Genomic DNA, 18,412 nt, shown 5'->3' on the forward strand with positions numbered 1-18,412 from the left:
CACAGAAAGGAAACAATTTATCCAGGACTACACTTCTAGTCAGGGCCAGAGCCCGGCTCTTCCTGCGGATTCCTCCCCAGGTCTACTCAAATCTCACACTTCAAACAACAAGGAGCCAACATCTGGACACATATGACTTACCTTTAGCTCTGGGCCTACTCCGAGGGTCTTCAGGGCCTCCGCCTGGTGGTAAAGTATGCACTGAAAACCTTCACACACATACCAATCCCAGCCTTTCTCTGAAGAACAGATAAAAAGCTTTAGATGCATACATTCCTAATTTACTATGGCTCCTCTACATAATGCAATTTCTGCTTACATATGCCAAAAGACTATTTCTGTGTCTCAAATAGTCTGTTCTTTCTTTGTGTGTGTGTGTCTACGTGTGGTGTGTGTACTTTGTCTTTTTCTAAATGATCTATCTATCATCTATCTATCTATCTATCTATCCATCTATCTATCCATCTATCTATCCATCTATCTATGCATGTCTGCATGTGTGTCTGTGAGGGTGTCAGACCCCTGGAACTGGAACGGTTGTGAGCTGCCATGTGGGTGGGTGCTGGGAATGAAACACAGGTCCTCTGGAAAAGCAGCCAGGGCTTCCAACTTCTGAGCCATCTCTCTAGCTCATTTTTATTTGTTTGCTTTTATGTTTGTTTTGTTTTAAATTAGGTCTCACTATGTGACTCTGTCCAGCCCAGAACTTGATTATGTATGCAGACCAGGCAGGTCTCAAACTTGTACCAGTCCTCCTACCTCTGTCTCTTCCTTCGAAGTGCCAGGAGCACAGATATCCACTACCATATCCAGCTGTGAACTCCAATCTGATGTATTCTTGATATATTTGTATATATTTATATTTAACAAAAGTAAGCATTCTGTTAACATATTGAATTGTTTTCAATTATCTATCATAAAGGCAGAAAACTTACTAATTGGCATATTTAAAAAAATAAACAGGTGGGCTGAAGAGATGGCTCAGTGGTTAAGAGCGTTGCCTGCTCTTCCAGAGGTTCTGAGTTCAATTCCCAGCAGCCACATGGTGGCTCACAATCATCTGTGGTGAGGTCTGGTGCCCTCTTCTGGCCTGCGGACAAACACACAGACAGAATATTGTATACATAATAAATAAATAAATAAATAAATAAATAAATAAATATTTAAAAAAATAAATAAACAGGTGAAATTTATGTTTGTTTGGGATTTCTGTTTGTTTTTGTTTTTAGTTGTTTTGTTTTGAACAGGGTCTTACTATGTAGCCCTGGCTATCCTGCAACTCAATATGCAGGCTGGTATGGAACTCACAGAGCTCTGCCTACCTCTGCCTCCTGAGTGCTAGGATTAAAGGCTTTCCCACCACACCCAGTGAGATTTAAGCTTTCAAATGTGTTTTACAATGCTCAAGATATTGCTATGTTGGAATACTTGGCCACTGCTTCTACCAATTTTCTGCTCCATTTCAACACATATTTTGGTCAACAAATGTAAGTGACAAGAACCAAGAACTGATGTGTGTTGTAGGAGCTGTGGGACTCTTCCCACAGCCCGGCTCCTGGCCGCTTGGCTAACTTATACCCCGAAATAACAACACACAAATTGTATTCTTTTAAACACTGCCTGGACCATTAGTTTCAGCCTCTTAACCCATTTCTAATAATCTATGTAGCACCACGAGGTGCGCTTACCAGGAAAGATTCAGCATGTCTGACCTGGCAGCTTGCTTCATCGCGTCTGCCTGGGAGAGGGGAGCAAGGCCTCTGAGCTCACTTCCTCTTCCTCCCAGCATTCTGTTCTGTTTACTCTACCCACCTATGTTCTAACCTATCAGGGCAAAAAATTTCTTTATTTAATTAACCAATGACCTTCCTCCATCAGATGTGCAGAATGAGCAATAGGAATATTTAAAGAAAATAAACTCCAAGTGGCATTCTGCTTTTGTGAAAATGGTTCTAGGTTATAGAGAAACTGAAAATAAGGAGTCTAGTACACACTGGTGCCTAGGTGGTGTAGGAGGTCCTTCTGTATTTGATGCATTGATGCTTCCAGGCTGCACAGTGATCTGCATGGCAGATTTGGCTGTAACTCAGATAAAAGATTTTACGTGCTGCTCGCTCATTCTCAGAGTTCAAGTGCTGAGTGCGGCTCCTACCTGGCGGCTCCAGAGCTAGCAGAAACGGTACAAACACCATTTTGAAATTGGAAAGAGGTGGAACATACAGCGCATCTGCAACCAAGCTGCTTAGCATTTTAAAAGCTCTTCTAGAAGTAGAGAACTACAGACAATGTAAAAAGGACAGATTCAGACATAAACGACCTCTAAATGGGTCACAGTATTAAATAAATGCATGTAGGCTTGAGAGAGAAAAGAAAAAGAGTATAAAAAGTCATAAAAATGTTAGTACTTTTAAAAAGGGGGTAAAGTCTTTAAAGAGACAGAGTACAGATAGTTATAGATTAAGACAAAAAACGAAAATAAGCCACGTAAAAATGGAAAATCCACAGAGAGTCTGGATTCTGTATATTGTTTTCTTTAAATTTTTTGACTGTGAAGGAGCTAAGTACAGAGAGACTTTTCATTGTATGTGCTGCTAAGCTAATCTAACATGTATATTATAAAAGTATTAAGACTTCAGAATTTGGGTCTAAGGATATGATGCTTTGGAAAAGAGGTTCTTTTGTTTTCACAGAAGATGAGACCCTGTGGATTGCTTCTAGACCAATATGGAATGATAAACCACACCCTCCTGAAAGGTTGCTGTAAACACCCTTAGAAAACTACTTCACCCAATTGCTGACTGAGATGAACCTAACACAAAGGATAAACCAAAAAGCACCTGATTAACAGCACCCCCATACAGCGCGAAGCAGTTTGGAGAGAAAAAATTGCGCCCATATTCCCAAATAGTGTTTATAACTGTTTTTTACATTTAAAGAGGGATATGATATAGATATGAATAATTTGCATTGGTATGGATTTTGATTTATTGATATAAATTTAAGGTCAATCTTGTTATATGTATATTTCTGCTCTTGACTAAGGTATTGTGATTGTGTAGTTCATTTAAAATGTAATGTATAATTAGGAAATATAGGTTGTTAATGGATAATCATCGATAATAGTCAAGCTTGTAGTCATGTTAGATTTTCTAGCTACATAGAGATATATTTCAGTTAGATAGGCATTCTTCATATCTTTCAAAGACTACAGAATATGGCATTTAAAATGTTTTAATAACTTAAGGCTTTTCATGACAATGAGACATGTCTGCTACTGGAAGCACCAATCTACTTCAAGATGAAGATAGGCATCGAAGAGGCTCCTTAGGGAGTTTGCTAGCCATGTGGGCAAGAAACTGCTCTTGCCTGGACTGCTTCAATGGACATGCAGTACCCACAGAGAGAGGACTGCTGAACTTGCCTAAAGGTGAGATGGTCTTTCGGGGTTCCTGTTTCATGATGGAGTCTGCGAGACATTCTGCAGGACACAGAAGAAAGTGACTAAATTGTCTTTAAAATTTCCTGCTTCATGAAAATGTCTGCTGAATACTATGGGCCTGTAAGCTGAAGATGGATGCCCCAACAGTACAGAATAACTTTGGGTGACTGTCTAGGCAGCAAGATGTCTCTGTCAATTCTAGAGTTTTGGAAGTTGTTTATAATGCACTTCCAGTTTACATAGGTAATATTATATCCTTCTGAAGTCTTTGATAGAGCTGAAGAATAGATAGTTATAGTTTTCCTTTGTTATGATAAAAGATAAAATAGACATAAATATTACATAAACTGTAATTCTTGCTTGATAACTGTTTTGCTATATGTAATTTTACTATGTTAAAGTTAAAGCCTGCAGCTCCCTTCAAAAGAATGGCACCCAGACGTGGATGACTGAACTCCACGTAAAGTCTGAGAAAGCTTGGGAAAGAATAAAGTAAAGCATGTTTTCTTGGTAGCAACAATTTCTCGGGTCTGCTCTGCTTGCTAGAAGCAAGCAAGCGCTCTCATCTAAGAGAGGCTTCCTGACTCAGCTTTAGCTGCAAAACCCTACAGCTCTTAAGAGGTCAGACATGCTAAATCTTTCCCAGGAAGCCACGACCTCGTAGTAAATACAGATTGATAGAAATGGGTTAAATCAAGATGTGAGAGTTAGCCAATAAGAGGCTAGAGATAATGGGCCAGGCAGTGATTTAATTAATACAATTTCTGTGTGATTATTTTGGGTGTAAGCTAGCCCGGTAATGGGAACAAAGGACTCACACTCCTTGCAACACCTAGGTACCATATGTGTCCTAAGCATTTTATTTTTTCCCTTTTAAAATGTGTGTGTATGGTTTTGTGTGCAGTGTTTACAATTGTTGGTATATGTACACATGTAGGTGGGCTGTATGTAGCTATGTGCAGGTATGTGTAGGTCTATGATCAGTGGCAAGGTCTTCCTTGAACATGATGCATCTTTTAAAAATTACTATTATTTCACTTCATATGGATGTTTGCTTGTATGTATGTATGTATATGTACCACATGCATATGCATGCTGCCCAAGATCCCCTGGAGCTCATTTACAGACAGTTGTAAGCCACCAATGAGTGCTGGGAATTGAATGAAGGTCCCAACAAAGCAAGTGCTCTTAACCACTGAGTCATCTCTCCAGTCCTTCCACCTCTATTTTTTTTCTTTTTAACATGAGGTCTCTTGGTAAATCTAGAACTTACCGATTTGACTAAGATGGCTGGCCAATAAGCTTCAAGCATCTACCGGCCTTATTCCTTTCAATACTGGGGTTACAGACACATGCTGTCATTAGCAGCTTATATAAGTTTTGGGGATCTGTCCTCCAGGTCTTTTGTATGTCAGGTAGGTCACTGATGGGGCCATGTTCCAGCTTCTAAGTATTTTAAACGGACTATTCAACAACCTAAGAAGGCATATGAAAATCTGCCAAAGCAGTCAGAATTACATGTTAACTACAGTAATGACCAGCTGAAAAAATGTCACAGTGGTTAAGAACCTTGTGCTTTATCTGCCGCTGCCGGACAAATACAGAAATGTGTTCAAATGCATGCTATTCAAACTTCTCACACGGCTTCTGAGGTCTGCCTGACTCCCACGTAACTTCTCTGCACAGGGCGAAGATTCGAACTCCTTTCACTTGCCAGATTAACGCATAACACAAGATGTCCTTGTCCCCACTGACTGTCCAATCCTTCCGGGAAAGAGTCTCAGGGATAACCAAAAGCCTGTGGTTTCTGATGACCCAGAGGTTAAGAGGGTTTGACCCCCTTCGAGCTGTCTGTATGCACAGGGCTCCCACATAGTCATATAAACCTGGACACTGATTTTACACCACCCACAAGTGCCTGCTGTAACTAACAATGGGCGCTACTCTCCTTTCACAGGTAAAGTGCCAGTGACTACCGCCTTGACTATGAGACACACCTAACAGAGCGTCCAAGGTTCTGTAGACAATTTAAGCCCAAACTACACATTTTAACTACTTACATATATGAGTAACAATTAATCAAGTTTTACTCTGATAAAACTGAATAAAAATTATTCAGGTTTTAGGCTATCAAAAGTCACTACTGGACTGGAGAGATGAACGGTGCAATGAAAAAGAACATTCGCTGCTCTCAAAGAGGACCTGGGTTTGGTTTCCAGCACCTCAAGAGTGGGTCACAGCCCTCTGTAACTCCAGTCACAGAGGGTCCAACACAGACACTGGCCTGCACACACACAGGCATGGTACATAGACATATGTGTTGTAGGAGGCCGCTTGTTTGTTCCCGGTTGCTCAGCCCCAAAATAATGACACAAAAACCATATTATTTACAATACTGTTTGGCCAATGGCTTAAACATATTTCTGGCTTCTCCTGACTCTGCCTTCTTTCTCCTAGCATTTTGTTTAGTCCCCTCCCCCTACTCTACCCTACCAGGCCAAGCCAATGGTATTCACAGCATACAAAGGGGAAGTCCACATCACATACGTGCAGACAAACACCTACATACATATAATACATAAAATAATCTTTAAGTCGTTTTTTAAAATGTGTTAATATTTCAGCATTCTCTCTGATACTCATCTAAGAATGTCAATATAAGTATGTCATGTATGTCTATATGTATGTTTATATATATGCATACACAAATATATTTGTATGTCTGCCTTTATAGCTACCTTCTGTAGAACTATTTACTGTCATCATTAGGTTGGTGGTTTCTGTCTTAAAAATCTATCTGGTCCTAGTTAGTCACAAAATACAAATCACCAGCCAAATGTTCCCAAGCCTTCTCCATGACAGCCCATGGTTAGGGCTCACTGGATCCATAGCTACGCTGTAGCCATTTTAGGGAAAAATTAATCTTCCCTATTTTAAGAAGGCATATTCAAAATTCAATGTGAGAAATGGTGTTTTGAAAGTTGGATATAATGTTTAACTTGCCTAATGACAAGCCATAGCTGAGGCATTTCAGAAAGTGACATCCTGGTGACGGCACAGACAGGACAGCCAGCATGGGTACCACCTCCTGCACGCCGGCTGCCCACCAGAAGAGTGGCTTACAACACATGCTGCAATGCACTTGCTTCGAATTTTACCACCAGCCGTAACTTCAAGTCGAGTTTGGGCTTTCTGCTTAAAATGTTGGCATTTTGTCTGGAATTTATTTAAAATTTCATTTTGTAGACCGTGCAGTGGTGGTGCATGCATTTAATCCCAGAACTCCAGAGGCAGAGGCAGGCGGATCTCTGTGAGTTCAAGGCCAGCCTGGTCTATAAGAGCTAGTTCCAGGACAGCTAAGGTTGTTACACAGAGAAACACTGTCTCAAAAAAAAAAAAAAAAAAAAAAAAAAAATCAAGCCGGGCAGTGGTGGCGCACGCCTTTAATCCCAGCACTCGGGAAGCAGAGGCAGGCGGATCTCTGTGAGTTCGAGGCCAGCCTGGACTACAAGAGCTAGTTCCAGGACAGGAACCAAAAAAGCTATGGAGAAACCCTGTCTCGAAAAATCTAAATAAATAAATAAATAAAAAATATCTATTTTGTGTCCTCAAAGCGTGAAGGAAAATGTGAGGAGAACCTGGCAGTGCGGGTGCTCACCATGCCTGCTTCTCTTCCTCAGCCCCCTGCAGATGGAGTTGATCTTGGTGTTGGGAATAACTGCAGTGCTCACAACTTCCTCAGACCGCTGCAGGAAAAAAACAGACAGTGAAGAAAAGAGAGCTCTATGCCCCTGAAGCAGATTCCCAGCATGCTCTGGGAAGTGTCTGGAAACAGACAGAGACTAGGCAGATGACAGTGAAGCCATACTATGCTGGTTAATCTTTATGCTGCTTTTTCACATAAAATGTTTCGGTTTCTAAAAGAGCCAGCACACAGCAGCCAAACAAATACACTTTTACTTTAAATGATGTAATTATATTTTAATTAAATATTGATTTAAAAAGCTGAGCATGGTGGCACACACCTTTAATCTCAGCATTTGGGAGGCAGAGACAGACGGATCTCTGTGAGTTTGAGGCTAGCCTGGTCTACAGAGTGAGTTCCAGGTCAGCAGGGTTACACAGAGAGATCCTATCTAGAAAACAAAAACAAAAGAAAAGTATTAAAAAGTAAATTTATTTTTTTAAAAATAAGGGAAACAATATATTAGCTTTTCAAAACAGACCAAGAATAAAATATATTCAATTTTTTATCCATGAAAAATACATTTTAGCATTAGATCAATTTATGGTTAGGGAAAGTGGCACGCACCCATAATCCTGGATTTAGGAGGTGAAGGCAGGAAGATCAGGAGTTTAAGGCCAGTCTGTGCTACACAGACCCTCCCTCAAAGCAAACAACAACAAAAACCAAACAACCAGTCAATTACTAATTCAGTGAGACTGCTGGTGCCCCAGCAACACACAGAGAGACTCCTACTTCTTGAAAAGCCGGGCCACGCCGGGCGGTGGTGGCGCATGCCTTTTATCCCAGCACTTGGGAGGCAGAGGCAGGTGGATCTCTGTGAGTTCGAGGCCAGCCTGGTCTACATGAGCTAGTTCCAGGACAGGAACCAAAAGCTACGGAGAAACCCTTTCTTGAAAATCAAAAAAAAAAAAAAAAAAAAAAAAAAACAGAAAAGCAGGGCCAGCCTGGTCTATATAGTGAGTTCCAGGCCAGACAAGGTTACAAAGTAAGAGCCTGTCTGAAAAAAATAAAATAAAAAAATAAAAGCACTACTTTTTATTTTCAATAAAACAGAATTTTAGAATAGTAATGGTTAGTAACACTCATAACAAACTGATCAGTGATGAATGTTGTCAACGGGGATTATCTCAGATTGATCTTCTTCCATCCAAAAACAAAACAGAGTCTTATTTCTAAAGAAAAGTCAAAATTTTTAAATAATAAATGGCATTGCTATATTTTTTTATAAATTTAAAGAATGAAGCTTATCTTTTGGGGGTTGCTGAGGTGGGGGTATGCTTCCAGATAGCCTGGGAAAGCCTCAAATTTGTGGTTGCCTTGCCCCAAGTACTGGAATTCTAGGCTATACCACACCAGCAGAATGAATCTCAAAAAGAACAAAAGGCAAGACCCAGCAATATCACTTTTGGGTATATATCCAAAAGACAATCATATCACAAGGACATGTGTTCAACTATGTTCATAGCAGCATTATTCAAAATAGCCAGAACCTGGAAACAACCTAGATATCCCTCAACTGAAGAATGGATAAAGAAGCCAGGCGGTGGTGGTGCACGCCTTTAATCCCAGCACTCAGGAGGCAGAGGCAGGCGGATCTCTGGGAGTTCGAGGCCAGCCTGGTCTACAAGAGCTAGTTCCAGGACAGGCACCAAAGCTACGGGGAAACCCTATCTCGAAAAACCAAAAAAAAAAAGAATGGATAAAGAAAATGTGGTACATTTACACAATGGAGTATTACATAGTGGTAAAAAATAAAAACATCTTGAAATTTGCAGGAAAATGGATGGATCTAGAAAAAAAATTGAGTGAGGTAACCCTGGCCCAGAAAGACAAATATATTATGTAGTCACTCATAAGTGGCTTTTAGACATAAAGCAAAGAAAACCAACCTATAATTCACAATCCCAGAAAACCTAGACAACAAAGAGGAACCTAAAAGAGACATACATGGATCTACATAGGAAGGAGAAGAAGACAAGATCTCCTTTGAGTAAATTGGGAGTGTGGGGGTCACGGGAGAGAGTAGAAGGGATGAATGGAAGAAGAGAGGGGAGTGGAGAAAAATGTGTAGCTCAATAAAAACAATAAAATAATAATAAAACGCACAGGCTGAGATGTAATCCAGTTGGTAAAATGCTTGCCTAACATGCCCTAGCCCTAGGTTCAACATCCAAAAGCCAGCCTGGGCTACATGAGACCCTGTCTCAAACAAACATTATAAGAGACATGCTTCTAACATTAGGATTTCTGGACACACACACACACACACACACACACACACAAACTCCACTAAAACAGTTATTGAGAAAAGACAGGTAGAACAAAGTGGTGGGAGGGGCTTCACCCTGAGCTATTTAGGACATAAACAACTAATGCAAAGCAGGGAAGGCTGAACATCCCCATGAAGCTATCATCAGCAGACTGAATGGTTAGACTGTGGATTATTTACATTCCTAATACAAATCTGCAATATTTAGGATAACACAGTAAAAACCATCAAGACAAAGGACTTGGTGGTACTCACAAGTCTCCCTTTTCCTTTCCATACACAAGCAAACAAAAGACTGACTGGAAGCTGCTGAATGAATACTGAGAATATTAGTGATTTTTGCTTTCATTTGCATAGTTTTCCATTTCCTACTATGATCACGCATTGTTCTTATAAAATCTATTAAATTCATAATTTGAGCCCATATTTTTATTAAATACTTAAGAACTTGCAAACAATATATGGTGTCCTGACTAAAACACACCAGGGAAAATGCTTTCTAATCAGAAGGCTTTGCTGGAATTGTTTTCTGTGCCAAGAGCTTGAAGAATCAGGCACAACAAACTGAGGGAAGGGCAAGGAGCTTCCACTTGTTGCAGCACACTGACTCATTGGTCGTTTCTTCACCCACTGAATCAACACTTCCACACCACACAACCCTAGGGCGCACCAGCTGTATACTATTCTACAAGCTGAATATGACCGGATTAGTGTAAAGCCAACATAACAATGGAAGTTGTACACACAGAGGTTTGCCTATTGTGTGAAGGGAAGATGAGGTTCAGGGCCTTTCACAAAAACATGTAGAGACCAGGGATATAACTAGTATGGCACATGCCTATTAGGTCATCCCCATACACAGTAGGAAAAAGAAATATCACCCACCTTCAAGGACTGTACATTATTCTATTAGGTTGAAAGTCTTTTGTTTGTTTTATGGTTTTGTTTTGTTTTGTTTCAAGACAGGGTTTCTCTGTGGCTTTGGAGCCTGTCCTGGAACTAGCCCTTGTAGACCAGGCTGGCCTCGAACTCACAGAGATCCGACTGCTGGGATTAAAGGCGCGCACCACCACTGCCCGGCTGGGTTGAGAGTATTAAATATGAAACTAGATAGTAATATTATATTCTTTCAAACTAAAAATGAGGGTAGTAGATTTATTTTTTTTAATTTATTTATTTATTAAAGATTTCTGTCTCTTCCCAGCCACCGCCTCCCATTTCCCTCCCCCTCCCCTAATTAAGTCCCCCCCCCTCAGCCCGAAAAGCAATCAGGGTTCCCTGTCCTGTGGGAAGTCCAAGGAACCCCCCACCTCCATCCAGGTCTAGTAAGTTGAGCATCCAAACTGCCTAGGCTCCCACAAAGCCAGTACGTGCAGTAGGATCAGAAACCCAGTGCCATTGTTCTTGAGTTCTCAGTAGACTGTAAAAGGCTAACCAACCCAATTATAAAATGGGGCATTGAGCTGAACAGAGAATTCTCAACAGAAGAACTTCAAATGGCCAAAAGACACTTAAGGTCATGCTCAACTTCCTTAGCGATCAGGGAAATGCAAATCAAGACAACTTTAAGATACCATCTTACACCTGTCAGAATGGCGAAAATCAAAAACACCAATGATAGCCTTTGTTGGAGAGGTTGTGGAGAAAGGGGTACACTCATCCATTGCTGGTGGGAATGCAAACTTGTGCAACCACTTTGGAAAGCAGTGTGGCGGTTTCTCAGGAAATTTGGGATCAACTTACCCCTGGACCCCGCAATACCACTCTTGGGAATATACCCAAGAGAGGCCCTATCATACAACAAAAGTATATGCTCTACTATGTTCATAGCAGCATTGTTTGTCATAGCCAGAACCTGGAAACAACCTAGATGCCCTTCAATGGAAGAATGGATGAAGAAAGTATGGAATATATACATATTAGAGTATTATTCAACAGTAAGAAACAAGGACTTCTTGAATTTTGCATACAAATGGATGGAAATAGAAAACACTATCCTGAGTGAGGTAAGCCAGACACAAAAAAAAGGGTAGTAGATTTAAAAGAAAGAACCAAGAAGCATTAAAGATAGAAATAAAAGAAGTCATTAGTTGCGGTTGTTCAGTTTGTCTAAAAATAGGCCCTGACTCCACCTGCAAATGGCAACTCTTCCGTCGTGACATTCTGCTCCTCCACTATATTTACATCTAGACAACAGTACAAAATTAAGAGTGACTAAACCACTGGCGCCTCAACAAGCATCAAAGCAGAGACAAACCGCACAGGTTTCAAGTGTCCAATCTGATATATCTGTGTACACGAGTATTTACACATCTTGATGAGACATGTCTCCATGAGACCATCACCATTATCAAGGAGATTAGCGCTCAGTCATTCCCTAGTGCTCTTTCTCGGTTGAGTGTCTATCTTATTAATATCCTGCCTGACTAACAGAGATACAAACAAGCATCTGAGCTGCAGACTGAATAAGTCACCTCAAGGAAACACACTTGTGTGGGGCTAGAGATGGGCCAGGGCTAAGTGCATGTGCAGGTCCTGCAAAGGACCCTTGGGTTTCCACACCTATGTCAGGCTGCTCACAAGCTCCCTCTTCTAGACGCCACAGGCACCTGCACTCACACATATAGACATACCTTTTTATAAGAGAAAAGCACTTGCATAACTGAGTTGTCACCTAAATTATCTATGCTTCTGAAGGGTTTTGTTTGTTTCACATCTTGTGCCCAGATTTTTAGTTGTAACACTGACTTAGGAAGGCAAGTCAGGCCCCCACCACACTTAACGTTGGGGCACAGTCACTCTTTAGCCCCAACTAGCCTTTCTGACCAAGCAGTGAAGGCAGCACGTGTTCCTTCCTGGCTCTGCACTTCCAGCAAATCCTGTCCTATGGAGAACAGTCCTGACATGCTTAGCTGGTCCAGCAGCAGGCTGTCCACGCTGTGATTACTGTGGCTGAATTAGAAGAGTATGCTTGCCAAAATAAGACCTAAAACTTTAGTGTGAAGATGGCCTCATTTACCAAGGTTAACAGTGCAGAGTGACACTCTCTAGTTAGGAAACAGGGGTGATGGGGTGAAATGAACCCGAGAGTTAGAAGACTGAGATTCAAGTCCCACCTCAAGTCTCTGCACTCCTGTGTGTTAGCGAACTAGCTCAACCGGTGTCAGGTGTTGGGGCAAAGGCCTTCAGTCCCAGCTTTTTCGGGTCTCTGAGTTGGAGCCCAGCCTGGTCTACAGAGTAAGACTGTGTCTTAAAACAAAAAATAAAAACAACAAAACCACGAATTCGACTGATGAGCTTTACTTGCTGTCTAGGCATAACACTGTATGTCACAGGTTGTTGTGAGGTAGGGACTACATAAAATATGAGAAAGTACGTGGTACTCTTAAAGGAACTACAGAGATAAGCCCCCCATCACCTCACATCCAAGTCTCTACACTAGTGCAACACATTAAAAACTTCTTTCAAGTGTAATGTTTGATATATCCATACACGTATAGTCTATATGTAATATTCATTTATAAATGTAGCTAAACACATAATTTTTTGAGACAGGGTTTCTCTGTGTAGCCCTGGCTGTCCTGGATCTTACTCTGTAGACCAGGTTGGCCTCAAATTCAGAGAATCACCTGCCTCAGCCAAGTGTGGGGATTAAAGGCGTGTACCACCACTGCCCAGGGGCTCGATATAATTTTAAAATTTCATCTCCTATCTAATTTGCAAGGTTCTTAATCCAAGACTGTACTCTTGAAGACTGTTTCTATTCTTGGAATTTGCCCATTGAATGAGTAATGAAAACAGATCCATTTTTAGGAACTAGGCCATGCACCAGGCTGAAACTGCCATTTTAAAAGCATAAGCATATTCACAAGTGGCATGTTACTTACGTCTGTGACATTGTGGCAGGAAGTGCAATAGTATTTTCCTTCATCGGTAAGGCCCCAGGAGACAGCAGCACACTGTGAACAGCGGTCTGTGAACGATTTCTGTAGAAAAGAGAAAACCTGACTGTCAGGCTGGTACACTGCATCTTAAACCTCATGGTTCTAAGTTCTACCTCTAGGATTCCTGGTGATTTCATCCCCCAAATTAAAAAAAAAAAATCACAAAGTTAAAAATACATAGGACTATCTAAAAATAAAAAATTCAGTCTCTTTAGTAGTAAGAAACACTGTAACTATTCCACAAAGCTACTAAAATATGCAGACTGAGAACCAAGAAGAAAAGCTAGACAAGACTAAACTAGAAACAAAGAAACAGGTAAAGTTCCTTGGAAGCGGTGGGGGAGAGAAAGATGACCCAGCATATGTAAGCAAAATAAAAATGCGAAGAGTAGAAACCCTGTTGGCATTTCCTTGGTAGCACTGAAAATGTACCAAGAAGTGGCTGTTTCAAGTTCTGGTGCATTTAGGCAGCACTATCAAGGGTATCAACTGTATGTGTATGAGACGTGGAACCGTGTGCTGCGGGGCTCCATTAAGGAAAAGGAGCACAAGATTCACCCATGCTCTATATGGATGGATCATGGTGGATTGCAATTTCAGTTTTATCAACTTATTCTCTAAACTTTAACCATCCATCATACAACATTTATTGGTATTATACTTAGAGTCTACTATGAGACCCTCTATCATTATTCTGCCAGAATACACACAGAGAGACTTGGATCCAAAACCTTTGGTGTTTGAGTTATGGGTCGTTACTGAATATGTCTATCATGTAAAGGTCATTTGAAGTTCAACAACATCTTGATCACTTTTATAATGAGGTATAGATAGGTACACGTGCTGGATAGGTTTGTGTCAACTTGCCACAACCTAAAGTCATTTTAGGAGGAAGCCCAGTAGAGAAAATGCCTCCATAAGATTGAGTTTCTTAATTGGTGTTTGATGGGGGAGGGCCCAGCTCACGGTAAGTGGTGTCAGCCCTGGGCTGCTGGTCCTAGGTTCTATAAGAAAGCAGGCTGAGCAAGCCATGGGGAGCAAGCCAGCAAGCAGCACTCCTCTAAGGCCTCTGCATCAGCTTCAGACTCCAGTTCCTGCCCTGACTTCCTTAGATGATGTGCAGTGTAAGCCAAATAAACCCTTTCTTCCCCAACTTGCTTTTTTGGTCATGGTGTTTTATTGCTGCAATAGAAACCCTAACTAAGACAGCACACTGGAATGTCCTCTGCAGGGGTTTGGAATCGGTACCCGGGACAGACTGATACGGGTTTCTTGGAGGAATCCCAAGTTCAGGTTCTGCCCTTCCTCACCCCAGCCCAGCGTCAATGGGAGCTTTGCTGGATGGTCCATTCCAGAGAGGATGAGCCATGGAGGTGGCCATCCCACAACCCCACAGCTTCATCCTTCTCCCGACCCACGCCCCAAGGGCACAAACACTCCACCCACCCGCACCCGCACCCTCCCCGAGTGGGAAGGTGGCCTGGTTCCGGGCCGCGTGGCCACCGCCCCCTCGCCCCGCCCCCTCTGTGGGTCACCGCCCCCCGCCGACGCCTCCTCCTCGCGCTGCTCCTCCTCCGCTTGGCTCCCTGGGCTCTTTCAGTTAGGGAAACGTCGAGTCAGACCTCCATGCGGTCCTCTAGGTCCTTACCGCCTGCTCCAGATCCATCGCTGCTTAGTCGCCGCCACCGTTACCTAAGGCAGCGGGAGCCGCTTCCGGGAGAGGCGAGAGAGTGCTCCGGCCAGAAACACAGCCCCGCCTTTGCGTTCCGCTAGTCTTCGGTGCCGCCCTTTGTGCTCCCAAAGCCTGGGTCTTGAGCTGCCTGCCGGCAAGGCAGGAACAGGGCCAGACTCCTGAGAATTGGCTCAGACCTACGAGAAGGTGTCTTATTTATTTATTTTTGGTGGAGTATGTGTCGAGACAGGGTTTCTCTGTGTAGCCCTGGCTGTCAAGGCGCTCTGTAGACCAGACTGACCTTGAAATCACAGAAATCCTCCTCCGTCTGGCTGTCGAGTGCTGGGATTAAAGGCGTGCACCACCACCTCCCGGCTTCTTGGGGTTTTTTTGTTTTGTTTTGTTTTGTTTTTTAACATATTCTCCTAATGTCTGAAGTAGAGAACACATTGTTAGAGCTGGGTTTCTATTTGGAATTTTTTTTCTTCTCCAGGTCTTAAGAACCAAAGCCTTGTGTATGTTTGTCAGGTGCTTTACACCACCTTGCAACCTAGGTAGCGGATCATGATTTTTTTTTCTTGTGCCTCCACTTTCTCCTGTGTAAAAATTGTATATATTTACCTGTAAATATAATTAGATCTCACATAATAAAGTCTCGATAAATTTCATACGTTCCTTCGTTGAACACTCGAATTCCTTGCTTCATTCCTTAAATCAAAATCGCTTTTTAAATTTTGGGGATTTACCTTTAAACAAAGTAACTCTCCTCTTTCGTCAAGACTATATTTGGGCTTTTAAGATTCTTATTATTTCATTTTTTTGTTTGTTTGCTTTTTCAAGACAGGGTTTCTCTGTGTAGCCCAGGCTGTCCTGAAACTCACTTTGCAGACCAGGCTATCCTGGAACTCAGCAGAAATTCGTCTGCCTCGACCTCCCAAATGCTGGGATTAAAGGTGTACACCTCCATTGCCTGGCTATATTTGTTTTAAATGCTAAAGATCTTATCCTGGGTCGGTAGAGATGAATGCTGAGAGGGACTTTAGGTGATAAAGTTCTCACTGATCTCTGCTTCCCAATTGCTGGGATTAACTCTCTGGTTTGAATTTTTCAAAGAAAGGGACTTTTTTTTGAAAACACATAATTTAAAAATATACAAAGAGAAGCTGGGTGTTGGTGGCACACGCCTTTAATCCAAGCACTTGGAGACAGAGGCAGGCAAATCTCTGAGTCCAAGGCCAGCCTGATCTACAGAGTGAGTTCCAGGACAGCCAGACTAGCTATATCAGAAAAAGGTTTAGGGCTGGAATGTTGCTCGGTGATTGGTGTGTGTTTGTCATGTAGAAGACCATGGACTCAAGCTTCAAGACTGGAAATAAATAAATAATTGAGACAACAGCAAGACAAAGAAAAGACAAAGTCTCCATGACTATTCATCAATGGATTTGTGTTAACCAAGATACCACACAAGCCAATAAGGCAGAATCCAGTTAGAAAGACAAGGCAGTGGAGTGAAGTAATCCCAGCTCCTCTGGAGGCTGAGCAGGAGGACACTAAGTTAGAGTCACCTGGGCTATGTACGTAATGAAACCCTGCCTAAAACAAACAAAACAAAACAAATGAAACGCTGACGAGGAATAGCAGTGGTAGTGGAAAAGGTAGTCAGTCTCTAGATATATAGGCAAAAGCCAAACCTGGTGGATTGGGTAAGGCAAGGGTTAAGATGGACTGTAACTCTCAGGACCTGTCCTGAGCTGCTGGGAAAAGATCGCCTTTACTGAGGCAAACAAATAAATCTATCTTCCACCTAAGCACAGTGGAGGAGAAGACAATATTCTGTTTTGGTATACTTCTTAGTGTGGTCTTGTCCCATGTTCAGGTGGGGCCCTGAGGACCACACTGAATTGATGAGGGGAAAGGGCATGTCTGGGGCTGAACATGGGGCTGACCAGGGTAAGATTACTAGGGAGGGAGTGTCCAGAGAGAAAAAGGTCCAAGGACTGAGGCCAGTAAAGGACCGTGAGAATGAATGTCCTTGACACAGAGGAAAACCAAGAGTACAAGGCACCCTGGAAGCCAGCAGTGTCGAAGAGGAAGACCCTTCACCTGCACCAGAATATAATGCATGAGTAATAAAAACACAGAGACAGAAATTGGGGTTCAACCTGAAAAGCAAAGCAGACAAGCCACTAGAGAAGTCTTACCTCTACCACAGCTGGGCAGCCACAGACTAAAACAGACTAAGCCTCTCTCTCCTCCCATTTTATATTCCCTCTAGTGCTGGGATTAAAAGTGTGACTCCATAGGACTGGAATTAAAGGTGTGAGCCACCACCATCTGGATTCATTTCTGCTTTGATCTTGTGTAGCCCAGGGTGGCCTTGAACTCACAGAGATCCATTCGACTCATATCTCATTGTCATAAAAAAAGAACATAGTTTATTAAAACATCTTAAATGTCATATTTGTAGATCTCTGAAGTGTTTGAAGATGACCTGTCTACCTAAAATATATCTTTATTTAACCTTGAAATGTACCTAATGTGACTACAGTTTGATAATACTAAGTGATTAACTACTAACCTGCATTTCCTTGTTATATGAAACAATTGGTAATAATAATTTTCAAGGACTAGAAATTTGCAATACATTATTAAATGACTTATATAGGTACAATACTTGAACAAGAGTAGAAATGTATATATCATATGTTCTAACAAAAGCAATCTCGCTGGGTGGTGGTGGCACACGCCTTTAATCCCAGAACTCGGGAGGCAGAGGCAGGCAGATCTCTGTGAGTTTGAGGTCAGCCTGGTCTACAAGAGCTAGCTCCAGGACGGGCTCCAAGCTACAGAGAAACCCTGTCTCAAAAAACAAAAAAACAAACAAACAAAAAGGCAATCTCAATATACAAATCTATATACAATATACAAAGCTCCAATTCAATTTAAAACTAGTAGTTGCTTTTTAAAAGTAGATTCAATAATCTAACTTTTTATCTTATCATATCTGTCCTCCCTTTTTTCTTTTCAGACTAGATTCAATAATCTACCCCTTTATCTTATTGTATCTATATCCCCCTTTTTTTCTTTTCAAAACAAGAAAAGAATCTAATTTCCTTTGTTTAGCTTTTTTTCTGACCATTACCAATAACAACTTGTAGCCAACCCTCTAAACAATGACAAACATCCATAATTCACTGAACGAACAAAAACCATCCACCCTACCTCTTGGGAATGTGGGCGTTGTATTCTTAAATTTACTTCCTGCTGACCAGGGATGATGGTATCTTATAGGATCCTGAAAAGAAAATTTGGGTTAATTGTCAAGTCCTGGGAGAGGCAG

General features: G+C 41.7%; 1 protein-coding gene across 3 annotated transcripts in view; it reads right to left on the reverse strand.

The window, feature by feature from the left end:
• LOC121432394 (TATA box-binding protein-associated factor RNA polymerase I subunit B) overlaps positions 1–15,108 on the reverse strand; it is a 69,258-nt gene extending 54,150 nt beyond the window's left edge. For all 3 annotated transcript variants that reach the window (XM_041630337.1, XM_041630338.1, XM_041630339.1), the window contains exons 1-4: positions 15,049–15,108; positions 13,344–13,442; positions 7,098–7,185; positions 142–239 (exon numbers count right to left, since the gene is read on the reverse strand). In XM_041630337.1, the coding sequence (XP_041486271.1) occupies positions 142–239; positions 7,098–7,185; positions 13,344–13,442; positions 15,049–15,066 (303 nt within the window). In that variant the 5' untranslated portion in view covers positions 15,067–15,108. The remainder of the gene's footprint in view (positions 1–141; positions 240–7,097; positions 7,186–13,343; positions 13,443–15,048) is intronic.
• Positions 15,109–18,412: the final 3,304 nt, after the last annotated feature.

This window comes from Microtus oregoni, unplaced genomic scaffold (genome assembly GCF_018167655.1).
Source record: "Microtus oregoni isolate MIOR12 unplaced genomic scaffold, Mior012 000034F_ref0000314, whole genome shotgun sequence".
Lineage (NCBI taxonomy): Eukaryota > Metazoa > Chordata > Mammalia > Rodentia > Cricetidae > Microtus > Microtus oregoni.